A 26,426-nucleotide genomic window follows, 5' to 3' on the forward strand; every position below is an offset into this window, starting at 1 on the left:
ATCGGAGGGACCGTCTCTATCCGAACCATCAGAGGGGAGGCAGGGAATGTTATGGGTCCCATCCCCGAGGGAGATATACCTGATGGGACCCAGGAGAAGGGCCTTCTCGGTGGTGGCTCCTCTCTCTGGAAGATTCATTCCCCCTGACATTAGAACGGCCCCCACTCTAATACTCTTCCAGAAGTTTCTGCCAATGGGTTTGAGGAACCCAGAGCAGGATGGAGCCCATTAAGTGGCTGGGGTGGTTTGCTGTCGCCGAGGCAGGGGTGGGTGATTTCATTATATTATATCATATTAATTTATTTGATTCTTTTTTGTTAGCTTTTATTGTTTTAAATGTGGTTTTAGAGTCTGTAAGCCGCCTGGAGTCGCCATGGGCGAATAGGCGGCAATATAAATGTTATATACATCCCTCAGGGTGTGTGTTCTGTTAAGATACACCCTGTTGTGCCTTCAAATAGCTTCTACTGTACAGCACAGTGGAGTTGCCATGGTAACAGCTTCACAGTACTCCACAAGGGGGATCAATCTGGTAAAGGGGAAAATCCAACATTAGAAATTACATTTGGTCCGGATATAACCCCTATAAATAAATAGACGGGCAACTCCGGGTTATCAGCTAGTAAATAAACAAACAAACAAACCCGTTGGGCAAGAGCGATGCTCTCCAATCGTCGACCGCTTGGCTTGCAGAAAGCGCTGCTCCCTTGTTCACTGGATCACAACAGGCAACGCCTACTTTGCTTTCTACCCCACCCACCCCCACGCATGCACACAACCCACATGGCCGAACAAATGCATTCCCCGCTGCTTTCCCTCCTACGCCGTTTACGTAACACCGACCGTGCCGTAAAGCCAGCAAATCTCGCCGTTTGCGGAACTTCTTTTTCTCCGCCCATTGGCTGCTGCGGACGGAGTCGCCGTAGCTCCGCCGCCCCCAAGGGAGGACCAGGCTCCACCTCACCGCGGCCACTACGGAGTTTGCGCACAAACGGTCTCTAGAGAGGCGGCGACGACGGCGGCCAACAGGAGCGGAGCCGCTTCCCGGCCGCGCGCTGAGAAGGAGCAGCCTGATTGGTTCCCGTCAGCCGTGACGCGGGCGCTTCTCTCGGCCGACGAAGAGGCGCTCTTCTCGGCCTCGGGTGCTACGCGAGCCCCCGGCTTGCGGCCTCGACGGAAGGGTAAGAATTAAAAAACACACACATTTTTTTGTGACGGGGAAGAGCTGGAGACCGTTTTATCTGCTATTAGGAGCGTCGGCCTGAATGTTGAAAGAGGGAAAAGAAGAGCCGAGGGGCTCGTATTGCGGGAAAGGATTATTCGGGGGGGTCTCTTTAAGCCCGTCGTGACGGGAATCCCTCCCGCTCTCTTCAGAAATAAGACCCGGTTTTCTTGGCTGCCCACTCTGGTCCGCCCGGCGATCCAACGGGTTCCTGAGCGTATGCAGAGGGCCGTCTGTGACAGCTCCCCCCCATCCTCGGTTTGCGACAACGGGGGGGGGGTGTAACCCCTGACTTTGAAGGCCTGATTTCTTAGGAATTTGGACTTTAAAAGGGGGGAGGGAATCGGGGTTTCCAGTACATTTATTTTTAATTACGTTGACATTGGCATTGAGTCTTTATTAATTAGCCCTTGGGCCATATCAAGTTCCAGAAACAAATGATGACTAAATTTTGAATAGAGTCTGATAAAATATGATTTAAAGTGGGACTGGAATAAAATAGCATTTAACTTGGGATTGGAATAAAATGCGATTTTAAAATGGAATTGGGATAAAATGCAGTCTAGAATGAAATTGGAATAGAATAACAATTATTTTAAGATATAGGTAAAATATGATAAAATTCGATTTCAGTGTCACCCCTGCATGCCTTACGGGAAGGAATAAATCAAAAATATCCAAAAGTATAATCGTTTGTGGAGAGAGTCAGGAACCCAGGGAGGGAGGGGTGGGTGGGTGGAAGGAAGGGATGTGTGGATGGATAGATGGATGGAAGAATGGATGGATGTATGGAGGAAAGGATGTATGGAATGAAGAGTGGGTGGAAGGATGGGTGTGTGTGTGTGAAAGGATGGATGGAAGAATGGGTGGGTGGAAGGATGGATGGATGGATGGGTGAATGGAAGAGTGGGTGGAAGGATGGATGGATGGAAGGAAGGAAGGAAGGATGTGTGGATTGAAGAGTGGGTGGAAGGATGGATGGAAGAATGGGTGGGTGGGTGGAAGAATGGATGGATGGAAGAATGAGTGGGTGGAATGGTGGATGGAAGAATGGATGAGTGGATGGATGGAAGGATGTATGGAATGAAGAGTGGGTGGAAGGGTGGGTGGGTGGAAGGATGGATGGATGGAAGAATGGGTGGTGGATGGGTGGGTGGAAGGATGGATAGATGGGTGAATGAAAGAGTGGATGGATGGAAGGATGGGTGGATTGAAGAGTGGGTGGATGGAAGGATGGATGGAAGAATGGGTGGGTGGATGGAAGGATGGGTGGATTGAAGAGTGGGTGGAACGATGGATGGATGGAAGAATGGGTGGGTGGGTGGAAGGATGGATGGGTGGATAGAAGGATGTGTGGATTGAAGAGTGGGTGGAAGGATGGGTGGGTGGATTGAAGAGTGAGTGGAAGAATGGGTGGATGGAAGAATGAGTGGAAGGATAGGTGGATGGATGGAAGGGTGGATGGAAGAATGGGTGGGTGAGTGGAAGGATGGATGGGGTCTCCTTGGTGTTCTCTGAGCTTGGTGGTTTTCTTGTAGATGTTTCACGACCAAACTAGTGAACATCATCAGTGCTAGAAGGGAGTGGGGTTTGTGGAGAGGAGGATGGCAACTGTAGGGTCCTTGGTGCTCTTTGAGCTTGGTAGTTTTACTGTAGAAGTTTCATGACCAAACTAGAGAACATCATCAGTGCTAGAGTGGAGCGAGGTTTGCTGTCATTTTATATTCTATCTAGGACCTTGCCCTGTTAGTGTTGATGGCAGTTCCTTGGCTGTTAATCTAATATTAACCTTGGTGTTAATCTCTGCTCATCTGGGTGTTGATTGCTGTGGAGGTATTTTGCTCTTTTTGTTCACTTTTTGGCTTGTTGAATGTCTCTTTTGAATGGTATGTACATGGTTGTATTGTCTGTGAGGCCAATTTGTCGAATAGGTAGTTTAGTATGAAAATAAATATTTCCTTTTTTTAATTGTATTTTGTATCTCTTGCAATTTGGGGTGGGGAAAAAATCTTTATTTTTCTTGCCCTGAATTTATCTAACCCATGTCTATTTTGAATGTTTTTAATTATATGTAAATATATGTATAAATCTCAATTCTATATCACACTGTTTGTGGGTCAAGTAAGAATACAGCTGAGTGCTAATAATTGTGATGTGGTGTTTTGCTAATGAGAAAATGACTCTTTTTCTGCAGAATCGTTTTAAGAGCTCTTGTAATGTTCTGAGATAGATTTAGAAATCTACGTGATATTTAATTAAGCCAGCTAGGTGACTGTCTCTCGGCTCAATTCACCTCACAGGCTTCTTATGGGGAAAGTGGGAGAAAGGAATTTATCAAAATAATAAAAGCAGAAAATAAATAGATAAAATAAATAAAAATAATAAGTAATATACGTAAACAGGATTCCCCCTTTTGGGTTGTTTTGGTTTTAATGTATTTCTTTACTTGTGCATTTTTTCTATAGTTTTTTCTTTTACGTTCAGGCAAAATATTTAAATGAAAATGTAAAATTGAATTGAACAAAAAACACTTTTTTTTTCCTGTTTCTTGGTTTTGTATCAGGAAAAAAAATGTCCCTCTATGATGATCTGGGAGTAGAAACCAGTGATTCCAAAACTGAAGGCTGGTCCAAAAATTTCAAACTTCTGCAATCTCAGCTGCAAGTGAAAAAAGCCGCTTTGACTCAAGCAAAGGTACCGTCTCCTGGAAAATGTCTCCTGGAAAATGTTTTTTTTTTTTGTGGTTTTAATTGTCAACTGCCCAGGGAGAATCACTGCTAAGTAAAATGCTTCATTTAGCAAAGAGGTTTGATTAAGGCACCAATCTAGCAAGCAGGAGACAGTGAGTTCTAGTCCTGCCTTAGCATGGAAACCAACTGGGTGACTTTGGGCCAATCACCAGGAGATAGTGAGTTCTAGTTCCACCTTAGGCATGAAAGCTGGCTGTGTGACTTTGGGCCAATTGCCAGGAGATGGTGAGTTCTAGTCCCACCTAAGGCGTGAAAGCAGGCTGGGCAACTTTGGGCCAATTACCAGGAGATGGGGAGTTCTAGTCCCACCTAAGGCATGAAAGCTGGCTGTGTGACTTTGGGCCAATCACCAGGAGATAGTGAGTTCTAGTTCCACCTTAGGCATGAAAGCTGACTGGGTGACTTTGGGCCAATCACCAGGAGATGGTGAGTTCTAGTCCCACCTAAGGCGTGAAAGCTGGCTGTGTGACTTTGGGCCAATCACCAGGAGATTGTGAATTGTAGTGTGAAAGCCAGATGGGTGACTTTGGGCCAATAGTTCTCTCAGCCCAACCCACCTCACAGCGTTGTTGTGGGTAAAACCGAAGGAGGAAGACATGTTGGATATGTTCGCTGCCTTGAGATATTTATAGAAATAATAAAGGTGGGATACAAATTAAATGAAATAATAATAATACTTCTCATAGATGTTACCTCCAATACTGATTGATAAAAAATATACGTACTTTCCAGGATTTTCAGAACACCCTTAAGCTCTGGCTATATAAGTAATCCTCGACCTACAATCATAATAGAGCCTGTCTGTTAACAGTTATAAAGCAAGACACCCATATGACCGACCTGACTAAATACCATTTTTTGCAATGATCGTTAAGCGAGCCCATTCTCTGGCCTGTGTTGCTTCTGTTGAAAACCAGAAGTAAACACTAATTTTAGACAAAGACATAAATCACAGTCAAGTCAAATGACTGAGTGGAGACAACCCTTGGAACCTCAGAACCTGATCATAAATACATTTTTTAAAGGTTTTCCCCCCCTCTTACATACAATTATAGGTATAAATTCACATAGTTATTTTCCTTCTTTACATTTTTCATTCTTGTACATTTGTCATTCCATTTATAAAATTATAGTATATAATTTGGATTGCTTTATTTACCATCCCTTCCTCCTGTTTTAATCACCTTCTTTTCCCTTTCTTTTCTTCCTCCCTCCCTTCTCTATTTTCTTCCTCCTCCTCTCCTTTCCCTTCCTTCTTCCCTTACCTCTCCCCTACTCCTCTCTTCCTCTACCCTCTCTCCTTCTCTTTCTCTCCCACCCTCCTCTCCTTACCTCTTCCTTCCTGTCCTCTTCCTTTTTTTTTCTGTTGTGGGTGCGGATCAATACTTATTAAGGGGATCCATCAGAACTTTGAGCACTAAGCAAGTGTTGTAAATTGAGGGCTACCTTTATTCACATAAGTTTTTTCATTACTTGCATATTTAAAACAGCCATCAAAGGCATAAAAAGCCTCTGTGCCAAAGCCTCATTCTGACTCTTAATTCTAAAAGTCTTTAGCATCTTTTTTTTAAAATCTTAACATCTCTTGAAATAAGTACAGGTAGTCCTCAATTTACAACAGGTCATTTAGTGACTGCTTGAAGTTACAACAGCATTGAAAAAAGTGACTCATAAACGTTTGTCACACATGTTGCTGCATCCCCACAGTCATGTGATCCAAATTCAGACGCTTGGCAACTGGCATGTACTTATGACGGTTGCAGTTTCCCGGGGTCTTGTGATTCCTTTTTGCAACCTTCTGACAAGCAAAAGGGGGAAAGTCAGATTCACTTAACAACCATGTCATGAACTGAACAGCTGCAGTGATTCACTTGTGTGGCAAAAGAAAAACGTCGTAAAATGGCACAAAACTCAATTAACAAATGACTTATTTAGCAACAGAATTTTAAGGCTCAATCGAGGACTTTCTGTACACCCGGCCGTTGGTATACAGGCCAGATTGAGCACTGGATTTTAAAAAATATACCTAGAGCCATGATGGCGAATCTATGGCATGCTTGCCACAGGTGGCACACGGAGCCATTTCAGGGAAGCCTCCGGAGGGCGAAAAACAACCCAACGCCAAACCAGAAATTCGGGAACAGATTTCCAGTTTGTGCGTTGGGCCGTTTTTCTCCTTCTGGAGGCTTCAAGAGGCTTCCCTGAAGCCTCCGGAGGGCGAAAAACATCCCTACGGGCAACCCAGAAGTCGTAAAATGGGCCATTTCCAGCCTGCAGGGGGCGCAGGAGGCCGTTTTCACCCTCCCCAGGCTCCTAGAAAGCCTCTGGAGCCCAGGGAGGGCTAAAAATAGGTCCACCGTGCCATTGTGTGCTAAAATTGCAGAAGGGGAGGGGTTCATGCACGTATGCACAGGTTGGTGGTGCGCACATACACGGGGGGGCACAGGTGCGCATGATCCCCCCCTTCCTCCGCTTTTGGCACACAATGGCAAAAAGGTTAGCTATCACTGACCTAGAGCATTAAAGTGTTCCTTCCTTTCTCAGCATTCATAGCTACATGGGATTTCTTGCATCAGCCCTTGGTTCTCCAGAGCTTGTGAATTATAATTATAATGGTAAAGTCATCATAACATCTTGGGGGAGAACCTTGTACTAAAATTGGAAGATTTCATCATCTTCCTTTGAACTTCCAGCCTGGGAAAGACGATCTTATGAGAAGCACCAGGTCGTTTTGCAGCATCCACATCGTGTCAAATGTTAAGCGTATTTTTTTTTCCAGCAGTTTTTCCATCTTTGTAAGCAATGCTGGGATTGGTTTTATTTTAAATGTTTAAAAAACGGAACAAGGAAAAATGGAAACTCCTTCACTGGAGCAGATTTTTCTCAGGCATTCCAGTGTATTCCAATTTTTATAGAGGTTTGTGAGAGTATTTTTTTAAAAGCTATTTTGTGTAAACGTTGATCTTTCTGTGTTAGGTATAATTGAATTCATTCATATATCTAAATAGAATATGCTGCATAGGAGCTGGAACGAGATTTCACTTATCTAAGGGGAAATGATGATTAAACCAGATACTTAAAGAGATTAATTTGTCATGGAGACATAGTGAAATGTATATGCCGTCAGTATTATATGGAGGTTTCTTTAAATTAAAATATATAGATAAGCCTTTTGTGATTAAAGCCTTTAACTATCATTGACTACGATTAAATATATATGCAATCAAATTGCCTTTTGCTGGTGGTAGTTGCTTAGAAGCACGCATTCTCTTGATGTTTCCATAGTAGAGCCTTTGGACTACACTTCCCATCACCAATGTCTGCCAAATGGGGAAGACAGAAATTGTAGTTAAAGCTATCAATATTTTCTGTCTGTCTGTCTGCCTGCCTGCCTGCCTGCCTGCCTGCCTGCCTGCCTGCCTGCCTGCCTGCCTATCTATCTATCTATCTATCTATCTATCTATCTATCTATCTATCTATCTATCTATCTATCTATCTATCATGCAGTATCACAGGCTGACTCTTCCCACGGCCAGGAGTTCGATCCTGACCAGATCAAGGTTGACTCAGCCTTATATCCTTCAGAAGTCGGTAAAATGAGAACCCAGATTGTTGGGGGCAATAAGCTGACATTTGTAAGCTACTCAGAAAGTGCTGTAAAACATTATGAAGTAGTAGTAAGTGGTATTTCTAAGTGCTATTGCTAGTCTTATCGAGATCGAATTATATCTATCATCTATCTATCCATCCATCCATCCATCCATCTATCTATCTGCAATATCTACCTACCTAGTGTACGGCAAGAGAGCTCTCTCTCCTCTCTTTCTCCTCTCTCTCCCCCTCTCCTTCCTCCCTCATCCATCCATCGGTTAAATTTATTTTCTGCTGCCCTTTATAATCTGAGGTTGCAATGAGAGGAACAAAATGCAGGTCACGGAATAAAATTCTTGGAAGCCGTCTGAAACATGCGTTTTAATTTTTTGCCATTTCGTTTTAGAGCCAGCGGTCAAAACAAAGCACAGTCCTTGCTCCTGTCATCGACCTGAAACGGGGCAGTGCTTCGGATGAGCGCCAGATAGCGGACACCCCACCCCACGTGGCGGCTGGCTTGAAGGTGAGATGGGGCTTATAAAATAGGCCACGCCGTATCCTGACCAAAAGGCTGTCAGCCCTTTGAGGGCAGCCTTCCTCTGGAGCAAAATGTCTCCCGTCAGGACCAGCTATGGCAGTCTTTCTCAATCTTGGTAACTTCAAGGTGTGTGGACTTCGACATCCAGAATTCCACAGCCAGCTCTGCTGTGGAATTCTGGGAGTTGAAGTCCACACACTTCAATTGTGAGTTCTGAGAGTTGAAGTTCGCACATTCTGGGATTCTCCTCTGCCCGTAGCCAGGAGTTCGATCCTGACAGTCTCCAGGTTGACTCAGCCATCCATCCAGTGGTGGGATTCAAAACTTTTTACTACCGGTTCTGTGGGCGTGGCTTGGTGGGCGTGGCAGGGGTAGGATACTGTAAAATCTCCATTCCCTCCCCACTCTTAAGGGAAGGTTACTGCAAAATCCCCATTTCCTCCTGATCAGCTGGGACTCGGGAGGCAGAGAATAGATGGGGGCGTGGCCAGCCAGAGGTGGTATTTACCAGTTCTCCAAACTGCTCATAATTTCCCCTACTGCCTTTTATCTGACAAACTGTCAGGTTCCGAAAGGTTAATGAAAACAGCCAAGCACAGAAACGGTTTGTAAATGCAGTTTGTGTTCTTCCTCCGGCACGAACTGACCCGGTACTCCCCACCACCTTTTATAAGTTACTTGCGTGGGCAATTAATCATGGATTGTTTTCAGTCGGTTATCAATATCTTCGTAGATTACTCAGCTAGACAGCTTGTGGAGGAGGGAAACCTGGTGAGTCTTGGCAGCTGGCCTGGTTTTCTCCCTGAATGGTAGCTCCAGGCCTCTGGGCTGGCTGGAGCGGACCGTGACCCGTCAAAACCGCGGTCCACTAAAGCGCGCCCGATCAAAGCGCGTAAGTGACGTCATCAGCAGCGCAACAAATAAAATTAAAAATAAATTAAATTAAAATTAAAATAAAATTAAAGCAAGCCGATTCACATAAAGGTTAGGGTTAGGGTTAGGGTTAGGGTTAGGTTAAGGGTTAGGTTTAGGTTAAGGGTTAGGCTTAGGGTTAGGTTTAGGGTTAGGTTTGGGGGGGTTAGGGTAAGGTTTTCGCGTTAATTTTAAATTTACCGCTCACAGCGTGCTGTTTTCATCGCGCTGTGATGACGTCACGTATGCGCTTTCGTCGAGTGCGCTTTAGTCTACCGCGGATTTGTGGTAGAACCGGAGCGGACAGCTAGTTTTAATTACACAGTTCAGGCATTGGTGCACAGCTACCGCGTTTCCCCAAAAATAAGACAGGCCGATTGGGCTTATTATCCGGGGAGGTTTTATTTTCAGGGAAACAGGGTAGCTTATTAACAGTCTTTTGAGACTGTTGAACACAGTTTCCACCTTATTCTGGCAAATAAATGGAGCATCTCCTCTTTTTTTGGAAAGAATTGCATTGGATACTTTTTGTTGTTATGTCTTTCCATGTTTCATTCCAGGACCCCGTCCCCAGTGGCTTTTCAGCGGGAGACGTGTTGATCCCTTTAGCGGATGAGTACGATCCGATGTTCCCGAACGATTACGAGAAAGTCGTAAAACGCCAGCGAGAGGAACGGCAAAGGCAGCGCGAACTGGAGAGGCAGAAAGAGATTGAGGAAAGGGAGAAGTGAGTCCTAAGCACCCCATGGTCATGTGATCAAAATTTAGACCCTTGGTCCTGTCAACATGTGCCGACAGCAGCCAGAATTGTATCTACACAATATTGGAAAAATGAGGGAACTCCTATAGATGAAAGCAGAATTTTTTTAAAAATTAAGACTGTGCGGAAATGGATAGGTTAACATTCAAGATAAAGGATAAAGAGGATGCAGAAGATTTTTTAACATGGGAAGATAGTAGAGGTAGAAACTAGAAGTTGGAAGAATACTACTATATACAAGTAAATATTGTTGTTACTATTATTAATATTATGTATAGGTAAATTGACCCAGACAATACACTGTTTATTAAGCACTCATGATTTTTAAAGAAAAATGTACAAATAAAATTTATTTATTTTTAAAAATTGGACACTAGGCAACAACTGACTCACCTTTATGGCGGTGATCCCCTTTTGCGACTTTCTGACCAGCCAGCATATGTTCTCCCCTTACTAGAGAGATTGCCAGGGAGGGCAGACAATTTTTATGTAAGCTTTCTCCTCCGGGACTCAAACCCATCTACTACGCGTGCAGTGGCAAAATTCTGTGTTGTTGCAATGTCCACAAGAAAAAAATAGGTTACAGAATTGTAGCTGTCATCTTGTACCAATTATTTGGAGAAATCTCTTAACAATCTCGGGATCATTATATTTACTCAAATACTTTTCACCCATGTAAACCAGGGAGTGACCCAAACAATTTGAGAATTAGATTTTGTGCATAAAATGCGTTTCATGAATTGGAAGTGTACTTTAGCTGAGTTTTATGAATGGCCGGTGCAAACAGGTTATCGTTTTGCTCTTCCATCGGAATCTTTTGAAACACATTGGACCAAACAGTTTAAATGTAGATAGTGGAAACGAAAAGAATGGCGAGCAGGAATTTAGCCAATGTTGGGATTTGTTCCATCCAGATTTCCTTTGGGGACAACTGTCATGTTATTTTCTGCTTCCATTTCAAGGAGGCGCAAAGACAGACACGAGGCAAGTGGATTTTCCAGACGGCCTGATCCGGATTCGGATGAAGATGAAGATTATGAGAGGGAGAGGCGGAAACGAAGTGAGAAGCTCTCTTCCTTACCAAACACATTTGATTTTGATTTGATTTTTGATTTGATTTGTCTTGTATGCCGCCCACTCCCGAAGGACTCCGGGCAGCTCACAATAGACAAGGGAAAGGGGGAAAACTAGACAAGACAACACTTTAAAAACAAAACCGCGACATTCACAATTTCCGTGGGGCTGGATATTTCAAAGCCCCCCCTCCCCCGCCAGCTGGAGCAGCCAGGACTTGGTGGCTTTGCGGAAGGCCGGGAGGGTAGTAAGGATCCGGATCTCGACAGGGAGATCATTCTAGAGGCCTGGAGCTGCAACAGAGAACATGCATGAATCAAACCCTCTTCTCTTACCATCATCTGTGGGTGTCTGCTGCCGGTCGCACCTTCTGTGAACAGTAAATTTTATTGTGCAGAAGACACCTGCCTTTTAATAAAAATCCGTTAGACTGTCCTCCTACGTCAGTGATGGATAACTTTTTTCTTACGGCATGCCAAAATTGCACGCGCTATCGCGCATGCGAGCATGCTCACTCAATCTCCCCGCCCACCTGCGCATGGATGCGCGGCCCCTCCCTAGGCTCCGGAGGCTTTCCTGAAACCTGGGGAAGGGCGAAAACGGCCTCAACAGGCCAACCGGAAGTTTGGAAACAATCCATTTCCAGCTTCTGGAAGGCCGGGGCTGCCCGCCAGCCAGCTGATTTTTTACCCTTCCGGAGGGCCAGTGGATGCTGTATTTTGCCCTCCCCAGCCTCCAGAGGCTTTCCTGAAATCTGGGGAGAGCATAAATGGCATCCCCTGGCCCTCTGGAAGGCCGAAAAATCAGCTGGCGTGCCACCAAAGATGGCTACGCGTGCCACAGGTTCACAGTCCTAGGTTGTCTCAAGTGGAAGTAGATCAGTGGTGGGTTCCAGGTCCCGTTGCAACCGGTACGGGTCCACCACATGAATGCACACATCCAGCACACACATGCATACTTACCCTCCGCAATGCTCCAGCTGCTCGGCAAAGCATCACGCAGACACCGTATGCTCCCTGTACGGAAGTCCCAAAAACCTCAAATTCCAGTAAGGAGCGTGGGCGGCGGGTGGGACCTCCGGAGCACCGTACCAGAACGGTACTTGGTGCTCCTGGCAGGCACCGGTACGCCTGTACCAAGGCGTACATGTTGTAACCCACCACTGATGTAGATGAGCTTCTAACCCAGTGTTTCTCAACCTTGGTGACTTTAAGTCCTGTGGACTTCAACTCCCAGAATCGATTCTGGGAGTTGAAGTCCACAGGACTTAAAGTCGCCAAGGTTGAGAAACACTGTTCTAACCCATTTGCATCCTACTTGAAGCAACAGAGGAATTGATCGTAGAGCCATTAATTTGTGAGCGATCTAAATGTCTATGGAAGAAATTCTCCTTATTCCAACTCCATAGGCTTCTAATGCAACAAGCTTTGCAGCCAAAACAACAACAACCCCACAACCAAGAATTGTGGCCTTTTAAAGATGAATACATTTATTATAGCAATAGCAATAGCAGTTCGACTTATATACCGCTTCATAGGGCTTTCAGCCCTCTCTAAGCGGTTTACAGAGTCAGCATATGGCCCCCAACCACAATCCGGGTCCTCATTTTACCCACCTCGGAAGGATGGAAGGCTGAGTCAACCCTGAGCCGATGAGATTTGAACAGCCGAACTGCAGAACTGCAGTCAGCTGAAGTAGCCTGCAGTGCTGCATTTAACCACTGCACCACCTCGGCTCATTATAAATTATATAATAACTTTCATAGATAAGTTTATTTATTTGTCGTTGTTTTTTCTTATACAGGTATGGGAGGAGCTGCCATTGCACCACCTACTTCTTTGGTTGAGAAGGACAAAGAACGTACGCATTTTTCTTTAAATTGCAGCTAGTCCTTGACTTACGACTGTATCTGCCCAGAGTCACCTCAAAGTGAGATGGGCAGCAAACCAACATAAATAAATGGACCCTGGAATTTCCATCTTAAATCATGATGGTCGTAAATCGAGGCACCTACATGACTAGATCCAATTTAATGGCTTTTGGGGGCACTCCGAAAAACACAGTACCTATAGATTTGATCATTGGAAGAACATGGAGGGATGTAAGAATGGAGTTAATTTTAACTGCTGTCTTGTCTTGTATAGCTCTTGAGAGACGCTTCTTTAGCTTGCAAAGAGTGTGTTAGCCATAAATTAGAGGCGGATAGAAGAAGGGGAAGGAAGGGAAGGAAGGAAGGAAGGAAGGAAGGAAGGAAGGAAGGAAGGAAGGAAGGAAGGAAGGAAAAAAGAAAGAAGCTGTGACGGATAAGATAAAGGGATTCTGTTTCATTAATATGGTAGTGATGGAGATATTTACAAGGTAAGGAAAGAAAGAAGGAAGAAAAGAAAGAAAGAAATGCTGTAACTGATAAGATAAAGGGATAAAAATAAACCTATTTGCAAGGTCAAGTAAAGCATAGGAATCAAAGCTTAAGAGATTTTTGCCTTGAGGATAAAATATCCTGTCTTCTTCTTCTCCACAGCTTTATCCTCCTACGAGGAAGAGTCAAGGCCTCGTGGTTCATCATCCAAGGCTGCTATTCCTCCTCCAATGTACGATGAGCCCGAGAGACCTCGTTCCCCAACGGGGCCCAGCAATTCCTTCCTTGCAAACATGGGGTGAGCGCTTGGGAGACCACTAGGGGGCAGTAGCGGAACACATTAGGAATCTATATATATGTAAATGGCTATGTGTGTATTTGTGGGTGTTTTCCAGCATAACTCTGGAACGCCTGGGCCACTAAAATGAAAAGGAATGAATTATATCTATAGTGTCAAATCACAGTACTTTTGACATTGATAGTGTGCATTTTAGATTCAAGTTCTGTTAAGATACAGCCTGTTGTGCCTTAAAATGGCTTCTACTGTACAGCACAGTGGAGTTGCCATGGTAACAGCTGTCATCATCTGGGCTGTTGTGGGGAAGGAAAGTGAAAATAGCAACAAAATGAGAAGATGACACATTTTTAATGAAAGTTTACCCTTGTTTTCCTTTTTAAAAAGTTGTTTTTAAAGAAGGAAGAGGAGATCACACAACCTAGGGACTCTGCAACCCTCATAAATATGAGTCAGTTGCCAAGCAGCTGTATTTTGATCACGTGGCCATTGGGCCACTTGCAACGCTTTTAAAAACGGTCATAAGTCACTTCTTTCAGTGCTGTTGTAACTTGGAACAGTCACTAGAATAGCAGAATTGGAAGGGACCACGGAGGTCTTCTAGCCCAACCCTCTGCTCAAGCAGGAGACCGTATACAATTTCAGACACATGTCCAACCTCTTCTCAAAAACCCTCCAGTGTTGGAGCATCTTCAACTTCTGGAGACAAGTCGTTCCGCCGATTGATTGTTCCTCCCCGTCAGGAAGCATCTCCGTAGTTCTAGGTTGCTTTCTCTCCTTGATTAGTTTCCATCCACTAAATGAACCGTTGAAAGTCGGGAGACTAGCTGCCTTTCAGACAACCATCCAAAGCGCCCACATGACTTGATTTCCCACGCCTGACAGGTCAGCTCATTCTCCCTTCTGTCTCCAGAGGTACGGTGGCTCACAAGATCATGCAGAAATACGGCTTCCGGGAAGGCCAGGGTTTGGGGAAGCACGAACAGGGTCTCAGCACCGCCCTGTCGGTAGAGAAAACCAGCAAGAGGGGAGGCAAAATCATTGTTGGAGACGCGGCTGATAAAGGTAAGTTGCCGAGTCCTCGTGGGGTGAAGTGGGGGGCGTCCAAATGACCTTTTACTACAATGTCTCCAAGGAAGGCGGTTGCTATAGGGCAGGGGTGTCAAACTCAATTTCATTGATGGCCGCATCAGGGCTGTGGTTGACCTGGGGGGCTGGGAGGGGCCGAGTGGGGGATTGGGTAGCAGTTTGATGCCACTCCCCAAACTGCTGGCATGTTTCGTCTTTGCATGTTCTGAGCTTGGCTTCCTCCAGAAAGCACGAAGCAGAATCCTGGTCCTGACAAAACCCCTTTTATTAAACGAATGTGAATTTCTCCCATTCAGCAAAAGCCTGGCAAACAGTCTTTCAAAGGTGAATTTATGATCAGAGACCTTATCTAGCTTGGAAAGCTGCCATGTAAATATTTTCCAACCTCAGTGCTGTGCAAGAGAAAGTCTTGGCACAGAGTCTCTCGGATTCACAGGCAGATCTTCATACTCCTGAAACAAAAAAACCGAATTGTTTCCTGCAGAAGCCCCTTCCCCTTTCGCTCCTCTTTTATTTCCTGTGGGAGGGGCCATTCACCATCCACCTGTGGCTTTACTCCCAAGTCGACCCTGATTTCTGAGCTGTTCTTTTCTTCTGGCAGCTCAGCGCATGCGCACACTGGGAACAGGCTCCCCCTGTTCCTCTGCCTCACTGATGTCCGACTCTGAAGGCAGCTGATAACTGGCATACGGCTCTGGCCCCCTCTCTGCCTCCGACGCAGAGCCCTCATCCGAGCCTTCCCCAGACTCCAAGACTGGCCCATGTTCCTCCCCAACCTCCTCACTGTCCGACTCTACTGCCAGTTCCGGTGGCCACTGGCGGGCCACAACAAGACCAGGCCGAGCAATGCGGGTAGACTGGGCTGAAGCGATGCAGGCCAGCCCCTTACATTTCCCAGGATAGCCCTTGTGGGCCGGATCCAACCACATCACAAGTCGGATCTGTCCTGCGGGCTTTGAGTTTGACATCCCTTATGGGGCTGTGATGCAGAGCGCTGGACCAGTCTTGGCCATCTGATCGTTAAAGTCTCCATCCTTTGCTTTAAATTCGCTTTGTGTCCCCTCGTAACAGATTTAAGCAGGCTTGATCAATTAAAGCAGTGTTTCTCAACCTTGGCGACTTTAAGTCCTGTGGACTTCAACTCCCAGAATTCCCCAGCCAGCTATGCTGACTGGGGGATTCTAGGAGTAGAAGTCTACAGGATTTAAAGTCACCACGGTTGAGAAACACTGAACTAAAGCCTTTTTGTAAGTTGTGTTAATTGAAAGTTCGGTCCTTGAGTGAGATTCTAATCTTTTCCCTACGGTTGCTCTGGAAGCAGTAAATCTTTTGCCTTGACAATCCAGAAGGCTGTTAGCTTCACCAGGTGGAAAGAAAGTTGCCAGGCTTTAGTGCCCGTCAAGAGGACGACAGCAATAAAATTGGGAGCGATTCCCTCCTCCTTTTAAACACATGCACAATTTCTGCAATTCCTGCATTTATAGAAGGAGGAAGATTCCACTCAGGGACCTTGGTTATTTACGAAGGCTTTTCAGTGCTGCTAAGCTCTAACATCTGTTAATTGGGTTATACAATATTAGCTTGATGTATCAAATCATATCTTTTCCCAACTCTGAAAGACATCAGGGATTACCGGAAACAGTTGATTTTTTTTTTCATCTCCTATTCTGCCCGGCATTAAGTGCTGTTATGTGTTGACATAAACTCCCTGGAAAGGAAAATGTCAGATAAAATGCAGGTAGCTCATTATCGAAAAAATGTTAAAGGTTTTTTTTTAATAATTGCCATCGTAGTTCAACATAACAAGATTTGTGCAAACTTACCCTTTTTAATACAGGGTGGCTCAGTGGCTAAGACACTGAGTTTGTCAATCAGAAAAGTCGACAGTTCCACAGTTCGAATCCCTCGCGCTGCGTAACGGAGTGAGCTCCCGTAACTTGTCCCAGCTTCTGCCAACCTGGCAATTCGAAAGCATGTAAAAATGCAAGTAGAAAAACAAGGACCACCTTTGGTGGGAAGGGAACAGCGTTCTGTGTGACTTTGGTGTTTAGTCGCGCCAGCCACATGACCACGGAGACGTCAACGGACAGGACTGGCTCTTTGGCTTTGAAACAGAGATGAGCACCGCCCCCTAGAGTCAGGAACGACTAGCACATATGTGCGAGGGGAACCTTTACCTTACCCTTTTGAATAAAATGAACAGCAAAGACTATATTTACTTCAGTTGCACTAGTGTACATGTGCTCTGCACAAAATTGGTTTTAGAATGTCGTCTTTATAAATATTCTAGGAATGTAGCAATTTCTGCTCAAGATTTCTTTGGAGTCAACCGGTAGTCTCTGATTATCAGCCTTTGATAATCTAGTACAGTGTTTCTCAACCTTGGAGATGTTTCTCAACTTGAAGATGTCCGGACTTCAACTCCCAGAATTCCCCAGGCAGCAAATGCTGGCTGGGGTATTCTGGGAGTTGAAGTCCGGACATCTTCAAGTTGCCAAGGTTGAGAAACACTGATCTAGTAACTATACAGTGTTTATCAGTCTTAGTGAATTTAAGATGTGTGGACTTCAATTCCCAAAGTTCCTCCGCCAGCCTGCTGGCGGGAATTAATGGGAGTTGAATTCCACACATCTTAAGTAATATTACATTTAATGTAAACCATCACCGCTTTCTTTTTTTCCCCTCTTTGGGATAGGAGATGCATCAAAGAAATCGGATTCAAACCCTTTAACAGAAATACTGAAATGTCCAACCAAAGTTGTCTTATTGCGGGTAAGTTTCCCCTGTTTGATTCATCAGCCATCCTGAATTGGTGATTTTCAGGGTTTGAGTTGGCATTAAGTTTTTTAAAGAAGAGATTGGACAGTCATTTGTCCGGAATGGTATAGGCCTGTGATGGTGAACCTATGGCACGTGCAGCGTTGTCTTGTCAGCTCCAGCACACAAGGGGGAAATATAATATGTGTTAGATTTTAAAGCACATGATTGCACTTGTACACTGTGGCTTTTCAATGTTAGTGTAAAAATACGACAAGCTGAACATATTGGTTGACAATAGAGGTACACCGAAGGGAGGAGTAGAGTGAAAGAAGAAGGAGGGGTGGAGAGGGTGGGAGAGAGGATTGGAGGCAGGAGGAGAAGGAAGGGAGGGAATGTATTGAGAGAGAGGAGTGATAGAGGGGGAGGGGAAGTAGGAAGTAGAGGGGTATGTTGGAAGGAAGAATGAAAGTTGGAGTGGGGTGAAAGAGGGTGTATGGTGGGTCAAGGTGGTATATTGGGTTTGTATTATGGGGGGTATTGTCTATAAAAACGAGGACTGTGTTTATTATTCAATGTTATATGCCCCGGTTATGCACAGTATACATGTGATTGTATGGAATGAAATGGAAATAAACGTATTTTCACAAAAAGCCTGAAGTTTTTTAAAGAAGAGATTGGACAGTCATTTGTCTGGAATGGTATAGGCCTGTGATGGCGAACCTATGGCGCGTGCAGCGTTGTCTTGTCAGCTCCAGCGTGCATGTACGTGCTGGCCAGCTGATTTAGGCCATTTTTCACCCTCCGGAGGCTTCCCTGAATTCTGTTCCCGAACTTCCAGTTTGCATGTTGAGCCGTTTTTCGCCTTCAGGAGGCTTCTCTGAAACCTTTGGAGGGCGAAAAACAGCCCAACACGAAAGCCAGAATTTGGAAAACGGGCCATTTTCAGCCTCCGTGGGGTGCAGGGGAGGCCGTTTTCGTCCTCCCCAAGCTCCAAAAAAGCCATATGCGGGGGCGGGGGGGTGTCACACGTGCATGCGCAGGGGGCATAGTGCAGGGGGGGCATTATGTTATGTGGGGCACGCGAGCGGTGCTTTTGGCACTCGAAGCGAAAAAGATTCGCCATCACTGGTATATAGGCTCTCTTGCTTGAGCAGAGGGTTGGACTAGAAGCCCTCCAAGGTCCCTTCCGAATCTGTTATTCTGTTACTTTTAGTTTCGATTAGCTGGAGGAAGTGATATTAAAATGATCAGAAAGGACATGACTGCAGCTATTCTATGATGGCAAATGTGAATTTATTCCCTGAAGCTCACAAGAGTCGCTCTGATTTCAGTGGAATAGAAATACGTTTAGTAAACAGACATTTGTGAGAAAAATCTCTCTGGGTTTAAAGAAAAACTATTGTTGTCCAAGAGTAAAGAAACAATTCGCATTTCAAACGTAGAGTCTATTATCATTTTTTTGTTGCAGAATATGGTTGGAGCTGGGGAAGTTGACGAAGACCTTGAAGGCGAAACAAAAGAAGAATGTGAAAAATACGGCAAAGTTGGGAAGTGTGTGATTTTTGAGGTACTGACTAACATCCCTTTCTCCCACATTTTTTTTAAAAAGCAGATTTAAAATATCATCCTCTTTTAATGACCCCATAATCCCTGGAATCTGGGCTACTGAATGGAGCTGAGTATTTATTGGCTGGATGCCCTTCCTGTCACCAATGCAGAGGTTTTTTCCCAGCAGATACATTCTCAGTGGGCTCAGAGAGAGAAATATCTGCCTCTACCTAGGATCAAACTTACAGCCTCCTGATTGCGAGGCCACCACCCCACTCCATATTTAAATATCTACATGCAAAATATATCTTTAAAAGCAGTTCTTTGATGGAGCTTACAAAACTTGGACGTACAGAATGGAAAAAGGAAATCCCTAGAAATAGATTGCAAGATAGCACACCTGCAATACAGCTTTATTTGGTTTATTTTATCTGGGAGATTTATATGGCCACCTGTCGGCATTCCAAATATCATGCAGAATTAAATCAGAGTCCAAGGCAGAGCTAACCTTAAAGTTCCAATTTAATAAGAGAGACATGTTGGCATCGTGCTGTGGAATCCCAATTCTGGAAGTTACATCGGATTCCCACCCAGTTGAAAGTTCATGATATTGTCCCCACACCCATAAATCCATCACATGGTCCAATCTTCTTCCACGCTGGCATCTCCACCCAGCTGGTTCCGGTCAGGTGCAGAGGTGCGGAGACAAAAGATGACCTCGGCTACCAGAAAAGAATGACAACAACACATTCCACCATTCTACTCCTTTCTATCCCCCCTCCCAACTACTACACTAATGAAACAGCATAATGAAATAAGAGAGAGAGTGGCAGGCCAAAGATCCTAAAAGAGATATAACTTCAGGCCTGACACCACCTCTCTTGATGCATTTCTGCTGATCTTGGAAAACATAATAGGGGGTGAATGAACTTGGCATCCAGTTGAAGGAGAAGAGAGCTGACAACCTTGTGCAGAACAGCAAGGGGGCAGAATCAACCTGGATGATGTAGCTTTGATGATAATCCTGCCTCTGCAATTTTCAATATTTGCATCACTCTGCCACCTTTTATCTCAAATGATGATCTCCATGATGAGGGATAACTGTCCATCATGACTGCTCAGGAACCAGAATGGGACAATTCGCCATGGCCAACTCGCCGCAGGACAATTCAACAATTCAATTACCGTGTTTCCCCGAAAATAAGACAGGGTCCTTATTTTCTTTTGGTCTCCCCGAAATAAGCACTTGGCCATATTTTCGGGGAGGTCTTATTATTTTTGAGGTGCAGGAGGTGGCAAGCATCGTCACCTCATGGCTGCTGCTGTGTTGCAATATTTGGGGGGGGCTTATTTTCAGGGAGGGCTTATTTTAGCGCATGCTTTCAAAAGCCCGATTGGGCTTATAATCTGGGGAGGTCTTATTTTCAGGAAAACGGGGTATTTCTTTAAAACATTTTTTTTAAAAATTAGTTTAATTTTTGTCATTCATATTTCATTTTGTCCCATCTTTGGCATCTTCTCTTTAATGATTATTCCCCCATTTCTTCGATATTACTGTAACTCTTGCCCCGCAACAAGTTGTCCCACAGCTACTGTGTTTCCCCGAAAATAAGACCTACCGTATTTTTCAGAGTATAAGATGCACCTTTTTCCCTCAAAAAAGAGGCTGACAATCTGAGGTGCGTCTTATACACTGAATACAGCATTTTTTGCCTCTCAAAACCCACCCCTTTCACCAAAATGGCTGTAGGAAGACCCAATCATATTTTCAGAGAAATGCAGTAGTTGGCTGCAGTAAGTTGTCCTAAACCTTCAGGGACAATACATGCACAAAAAAGCTGTTACCTCAAAAATCTAGCGAAGTGTATTTTATACTTGGAAACTTTTAAGGTGAGTGAACTTCAGTTCCCAGAATTCCTCAGCCAGCATGCTGGAAATTGAAGTCCACTCCTCTTAAGGTAGCCAAATTTGAAAAGCGCTGCTCCAGAACTACGCCATACTATATTTACTATATATATACTGCGCTGTAAAGGCCCTGATCCTTGCTGTTTTTGATTTCAGATTCCTGGTGCTCCTGATGATGAAGCCGTCAGAATATTTTTGGAATTTGAAAGAGTCGAATCTGCAATTAAAGGTAAAGAATCACTTGATCACTCCTTCCTGTAAATTTCAGAAGCTGTAGAGGTGATCCTCGACTTAACAACAAGTTTATTTAGTGAACCGTTCAAAGTTACGGCACTGAAAAAGGGGGAATTTACAGCCATTTTTCACAGATACGACCTTTGCAGGTTCCCCGCAGTCACTTGATTACAATTCAGACGGTTGGCAACTGGTTCATACTTACGACCGTGGCTGTGTCCCGAGGGTCACGTGATCCCCTTTTGCAACCTTCTGGCGAACAAAAGTCAATGGGAAAACCAGATTCACTTAACAACCGGGTTACTAATTTAACAACTGCAGTGATTCAGTTAACAACTGTGGCAAGAAGAATCATAGAATGGGGCAACATTCATTTAACAAATGTCTCTTTAACAACAGAAATTTCTGGCTTAATTGCGATAGTAAGTAGCAGAAATGGGAGCGGGGATGGATATATATATATATATACCCACCTCTCTTGTATAGGAAACCCCCAATTGTAGCTAGTTTTTATCTTTTGCTCTGATAAGCTGGTTTGTGTGATATTAGTCTCTCCTCCCAATAAGTAAGTAAGTTAGTATTTTTAATATAGTGTAAAGACAAATGTACATTGCTGGTCTTTGGCCGTAATAAAGATCTTACTTGTCTCTCCTCCCATCCCATCAGCCAAATGTGCATTTTCATCCTTCATTATACCTTGGTAGTCCTCAACTTATCACCACGACTGGGAATGTCCATCGTAAATTGTGGCGGTCTTAAATCAAATCTTAACTTTACAAGAATTTTCATAGCAGTGGTTAAGTGATTTCCCCAAAGGGTGTTTTTTGCCAGAATTCGACAAAACGCATTGCAATTGTGTGACTGCAAGACATTGCAGTCAGTCGAAAATGCGAGCCCATTGGCCCAGGATTGCGACAACAAAACCACAGAGGTTAGAACAGCACCCACAAATCCAGTGCAGTTCATAAGTCGCTTTTTCTGAGGTGTTGTAACTTTGAACAGTCGCAAGTCGAGGACCACCTGCAAATATTGTCATAGTTCATGATAGCTGCAGAAACTCTCTCCTTACTCCCCAATGTTTCTCAATCTTGGCAGTTTTCAGATGGGTAGATTTGATCTCCCCGAATTCCCCAGCCAGATGAAGAATTCTGGGAGTTGAAGTCCACATGTCTTAAAAGTGGCTACGGGTGAGAAAAATTGGCCTGTATTCTGACCAAGGCTTCCCGAGAGCATGAAGCAAACTCCCCTTTTATTAATTTGCTGTGAATTCTGCTCCTTCACATCCAGCAAAGCCTTTCAAGGGAGGATTTACAGTCACAGACCTTATCTCGCTTGGAGAGCTGCCAGGCCGATATACGCAGAACATGGCAAGGAGTCTCGGAGAGTCACAAACCAATGAAGCGAACTAATTGTCTCCTGCAAACTCCACTCCCCTTTTGCTCCTCTTTTATTTCCTCTGGGGGGGGGGCATTCATCGTCTACTTGTGGCCTTACTCCCAAGTTGACCCCTATTCTTTAGCGGTTCCCTTTGTCTGGCAACTCTGCGCATGCGCACACTGGGAAAAGGCTCCAGCTGTTTGTCTGCCCCACTGATGTCCGACTCCGAAGGCAGCTGATAACTGTCAGATGGCTCTGGCCCCCTCTCTGCCTCCGACACAGACCCCTCATCAGAGACTTCCCCAGACTCCAGGACTGGCCCATGTTCCTCCCCAACCTCCTCACTGTCCGAATCTGCTACCAGCTCTGCTGGTGGGCCTCAGCAGCCTGCTGGGGAACTCTGGGAGTTGAAGTCCACCCATCTGAAAGTTGCCAATATTGAGAAACACCATGTTACCCCATTTTGACCCAGTTGGATATTCCACTTTACTATAATTTAAAAACTGTAACTCAGTGGGGTCCTATCGGCAGGCCTGGGGTTGATGAGTTCCCCTCCCCTCTCGACTTGTATGGCTGTATGACTCTTGTGTATTTTAATTACGTATATTGTGTTTGTATCCCCTTTTCCCCTTTTGAGTTGTTCGCCGCCCTGAGTCCCTCCCGGAGAAGGGCGGCATACAAATAAACTAAATCTTAATCTTAATCTTCTCATTTCTTACCTGGGAATGTGGCTAATGTTCCTATTTTACCTGGGTTTCAGCGGTCGTAGACCTGAACGGAAGATACTTCGGAGGACGAGTGGTGAAGGCCTGTTTCTACAACCTGGACAAATTCCGAGTCTTGGACCTGGCGGAACAAGTCTGATTTTCTTTTCGGTCAAACCGGGACACGTCACCATCTGGCGATCTCACTGTTTTCAGTTGCATGTGGAGAGGAGAGAGAGATGCTGCAACGTCTTTTCTAAACAAACTGGAACTGATCCTTGAATGGCCTTCACTTATTCGTTGTGACGGACAGATTTTATTTGTATTTTTATTGTAGCATAAAATTCCTTAAAGATTCCTGGCTTATTTTATTTCCTTTCCTTTAAGATTTCAGCCCTTGTCTCTTGGCTATTCCACAACTCTCTTCTGATCTGCCAATGGTAAATCTGGATATCTTTCTTTTTTTCTTTCACATCCCCGTGCTTTGATTCCCTCTATCACACCCAATCTTAAAAGTTGCCGAGATGGGAAAATACTATTCTAGAATAGCATTTTGCTACTACTTCATCTCAGAAAGCTATGCAGGATCAGACTGCGGTAAGTACTTGGATGGGAGACCACTAGGAAAGCCATTGTTCACACACACTGACAATTTATAATTCCAAACTCTGAAAATAAACACTGCATCGCAAAACTTCTTCCCATCCTTTTCCCGTTAGTGCAGTTGTTGTTGTTGTTTTCCCCAAACTAGGCAACTTCAAGATGGGCTGGCTGGGGAATTCTGGGAGTTGAAAGTCCATTCACATAAATGTTACCAAGTTTGAGAAAGACCGATTCAGCACAGGGTGCAAATCCAGCCATTGGCTTGAACCAAACGGGAATTTTGCAGCTGGGTTTCCCATCTCCAATGAGGTAGACACCTGGAGGCCTCCCCTTCCAAGAAAACATCTGGAGAACCTGAAGGCTCATCATGGCTTGTCACACCACCAGATATTCAGCCTGGATTTGACATGTGCATCCATCTATGGAGCCCTTCCCAAGGAGCTGGGATAGGCAGATGTGGTGTCTGCTGATGTTACAAATACCTCAGATGTAAGCTGTCCTAGTAAAGCTGCTATTTGCAATTGACTTAACGGTGAAATTGTCAATGCCCGCTGATGTTCCAAGGTAAAGGTTCCCCCACACATGCGTGCTAATCATTCCCAGACTCTAGAGGGTGGTGCTCATCTCTGTTTCAAAGCCGAAGAGCCAGCGCTATCCGAAGACGTCTCCGTGGTCATGTGGCCGGCATGACTTAACTCCCGAAGGCGCACAGAACGCTGTTCCCTTCCCACCAAAGGTGGCACCTATTTTTCTACTCTCATTTTTTTACGTGCTTTCAAACTGCTAGATTGGCAGAAGCTTGGACAAGTAACGGGAGCTCACTCCGTTATGCAGTACTTGGGATTCGAACTGCCGAACTGTCAGCCATCCTGATCTACAAGCTCAGCATCTTGGCCACCAAGCAACCGTGTCCCTGATGTTCCAAAGGATACTGCAATTGTTTCAGGATTGCACCGAAGGAGCCCATTACTATTGCTTTCTTTCTATTTACTACTTAGTTGTTTCTTTACTATGTTGGAACCTGGTCCAAAAAATATGCATTTGGGGGGGGGGGGGGATGGGACAATAATGGAATTATATATGTATACATTTAAGAGGAGGATGTATGTAAAATTCTTAATATGGAAGATGATTACTGGAATATGATGATTAATACCACCAATATTAAATTAAGTCTGCTCAGACCCTGAAATGCACCATGTAAAGCTAAGTGAGCCGAGGTGGTACAGTGGTTAGGGTGCAGTACTGCAGGCCACTTCAGCTGACTGTTATCTGCAGTTCAGCGGTTCAAATCTCACCAGCTCAAGGTTGACTCAGCCTTCCATCCTTCCGAGGTGGGTGAAATGAGGACCCAGACTGTGGGGGTGATATGCTGACTCTGTAAACCACTTAGAGAGGGCTGAAAGCCCTATGAAGCGGTATATAAGTCTAACTGCTATTGCTAAGTGGAGAAAGCTTAGTGGAGAGAGCGGAAGGGGAGAGTGGAGAAGAAAGGAGGGGAAGAGAGGGGATAGGAGAGAGGGAAGTAGAGGGGAGGAGAAAGAGGAGTGGAAAGAGGAGGGGAGGAAGGGGAAGTAGAAAACAGGAGAGAGGGAGAGGAGGGAGAGTTGTTGTAGAACTAGGTATAATATGGTGTATGGAAAGCAGAAGAGCAAATGAGAGTTGTTGTGGGTAGATGGTGAGAGGAACTGATACAATATTGGATAAAATAATAATAGTGTTTGTTAAGATGTAAGGCGGGAGTGTCCAAACCTGGCAACTTAAAGACTTGTGAACTTCAACTCCCAGAATTCTCCAGCCAGTTTCTATTCTTAGTGCAGAGATCTTCAAACCTGGCAACTTTAAGACTTGTGGACTTAATGGCTGGCTGGGGAATTCTGGGAGTTGAAGTCCACAAGTTTGGACATCCCTGAAGTAAGGGATACTTATATGAAAATTTTAAAAAACACCCTTTTTAAAAAAAAAAAAAAAAAAGAGAGAGAATTGCGTTTCTTCCTTTCTTCGGTTCCTCCGATCCAGGAGAGACAGGATCCTCGGCAACACAACGCAACGCAACAAAACACACACACACAGCCACCCCTATCTACCTTGCAGAACGCTCTCCCTCTGCCTGGCGCAGCGGAGAAAACCAAGCAGGGAGGAGAGGAAGAAAAGGATCCCCGAGTTTGCGCGCACCTGGGCGGGGCACTAAGCCCCGCGCGCGCTCTCGCCGCGCGATCCAAAAGCCGTGACGCTGTCCGAAAGAATTGGCCAAATTGGTCGGTTTCCTTCCCGGCCGCTCCGGTTTCCTAGCTTAGGCGGGTTGCGCAAGAAAGGGAGCGGCCGGCCCGGATCCGGTGCCGACCCCGAAGGGCGAAAACCAGCGGTGGGCTCCACGCGCAACGCTTGAGCCACCATGCCTTTCCGGAAAGGTAAGGCTCGCTCGCTCGCTCTCTCACCTGGGCAAGTGGGGGGGGGGCTTTTCTGCTGGGGGGGGGGAGAGGGCTGTTTTCTTGGCAAGGAGTAAATGAAATCCTGGGTTTTGAGGGCTTTTGACTTCTTGGCTTTTCGGTCTCGAGTCCGTATAAAAACGCGGCTGGGCTTCGTGCGAGGAATTGAGTTCCTTCCTTCCCTTTGCGCGGCGTCGCGTTGGATTTGGAGCTGCGGGTCGGGCAGTGGGCACTTTCTCTGAACCGAAAGTGAAAGTTCCTTCCTCTTCCTTCAAC

The 26,426-nt window shown here is 45.1% G+C and overlaps 2 protein-coding genes across 2 annotated transcripts in view; both read left to right on the top strand.

Annotated features, from left to right (window-relative positions):
• The first annotated feature begins 996 nt into the window (after positions 1–996).
• Positions 997–23,474, top strand: RBM17 (RNA binding motif protein 17). Its single transcript, XM_087722702.1, has 12 exons — positions 997–1,181; positions 3,786–3,916; positions 7,970–8,086; positions 9,574–9,740; positions 10,736–10,833; positions 12,651–12,707; positions 13,369–13,504; positions 14,415–14,566; positions 17,286–17,362; positions 18,819–18,917; positions 20,960–21,032; positions 23,175–23,474. The coding sequence occupies exons 2-12, from the start codon at positions 3,794–3,796 to the stop codon at positions 23,276–23,278; spliced, it is 1,203 nt and encodes a 400-aa protein (XP_087578828.1). The 5' UTR covers positions 997–1,181; positions 3,786–3,793; the 3' UTR covers positions 23,279–23,474.
• A 2,437-nt stretch (positions 23,475–25,911) lies between these two features.
• The window catches only part of PFKFB3 (6-phosphofructo-2-kinase/fructose-2,6-biphosphatase 3), an 82,674-nt gene continuing 82,159 nt past the window's right edge, over positions 25,912–26,426 (top strand). The window contains exon 1 of the mRNA XM_087722706.1: positions 25,912–26,132. Coding sequence (XP_087578832.1) covers positions 26,117–26,132 — 16 coding nt within the window. The 5' untranslated portion in view covers positions 25,912–26,116. The remainder of the gene's footprint in view (positions 26,133–26,426) is intronic.

The sequence above is a fragment of the Thamnophis sirtalis genome, unplaced genomic scaffold (genome assembly GCF_051295495.1).
Source record: "Thamnophis sirtalis isolate CommonGarterSnake01/CBP01778 unplaced genomic scaffold, rThaSir2_p1.2 scaffold_9, whole genome shotgun sequence".
In the NCBI taxonomy this organism is placed as follows: domain Eukaryota; kingdom Metazoa; phylum Chordata; class Lepidosauria; order Squamata; family Natricidae; genus Thamnophis; species Thamnophis sirtalis.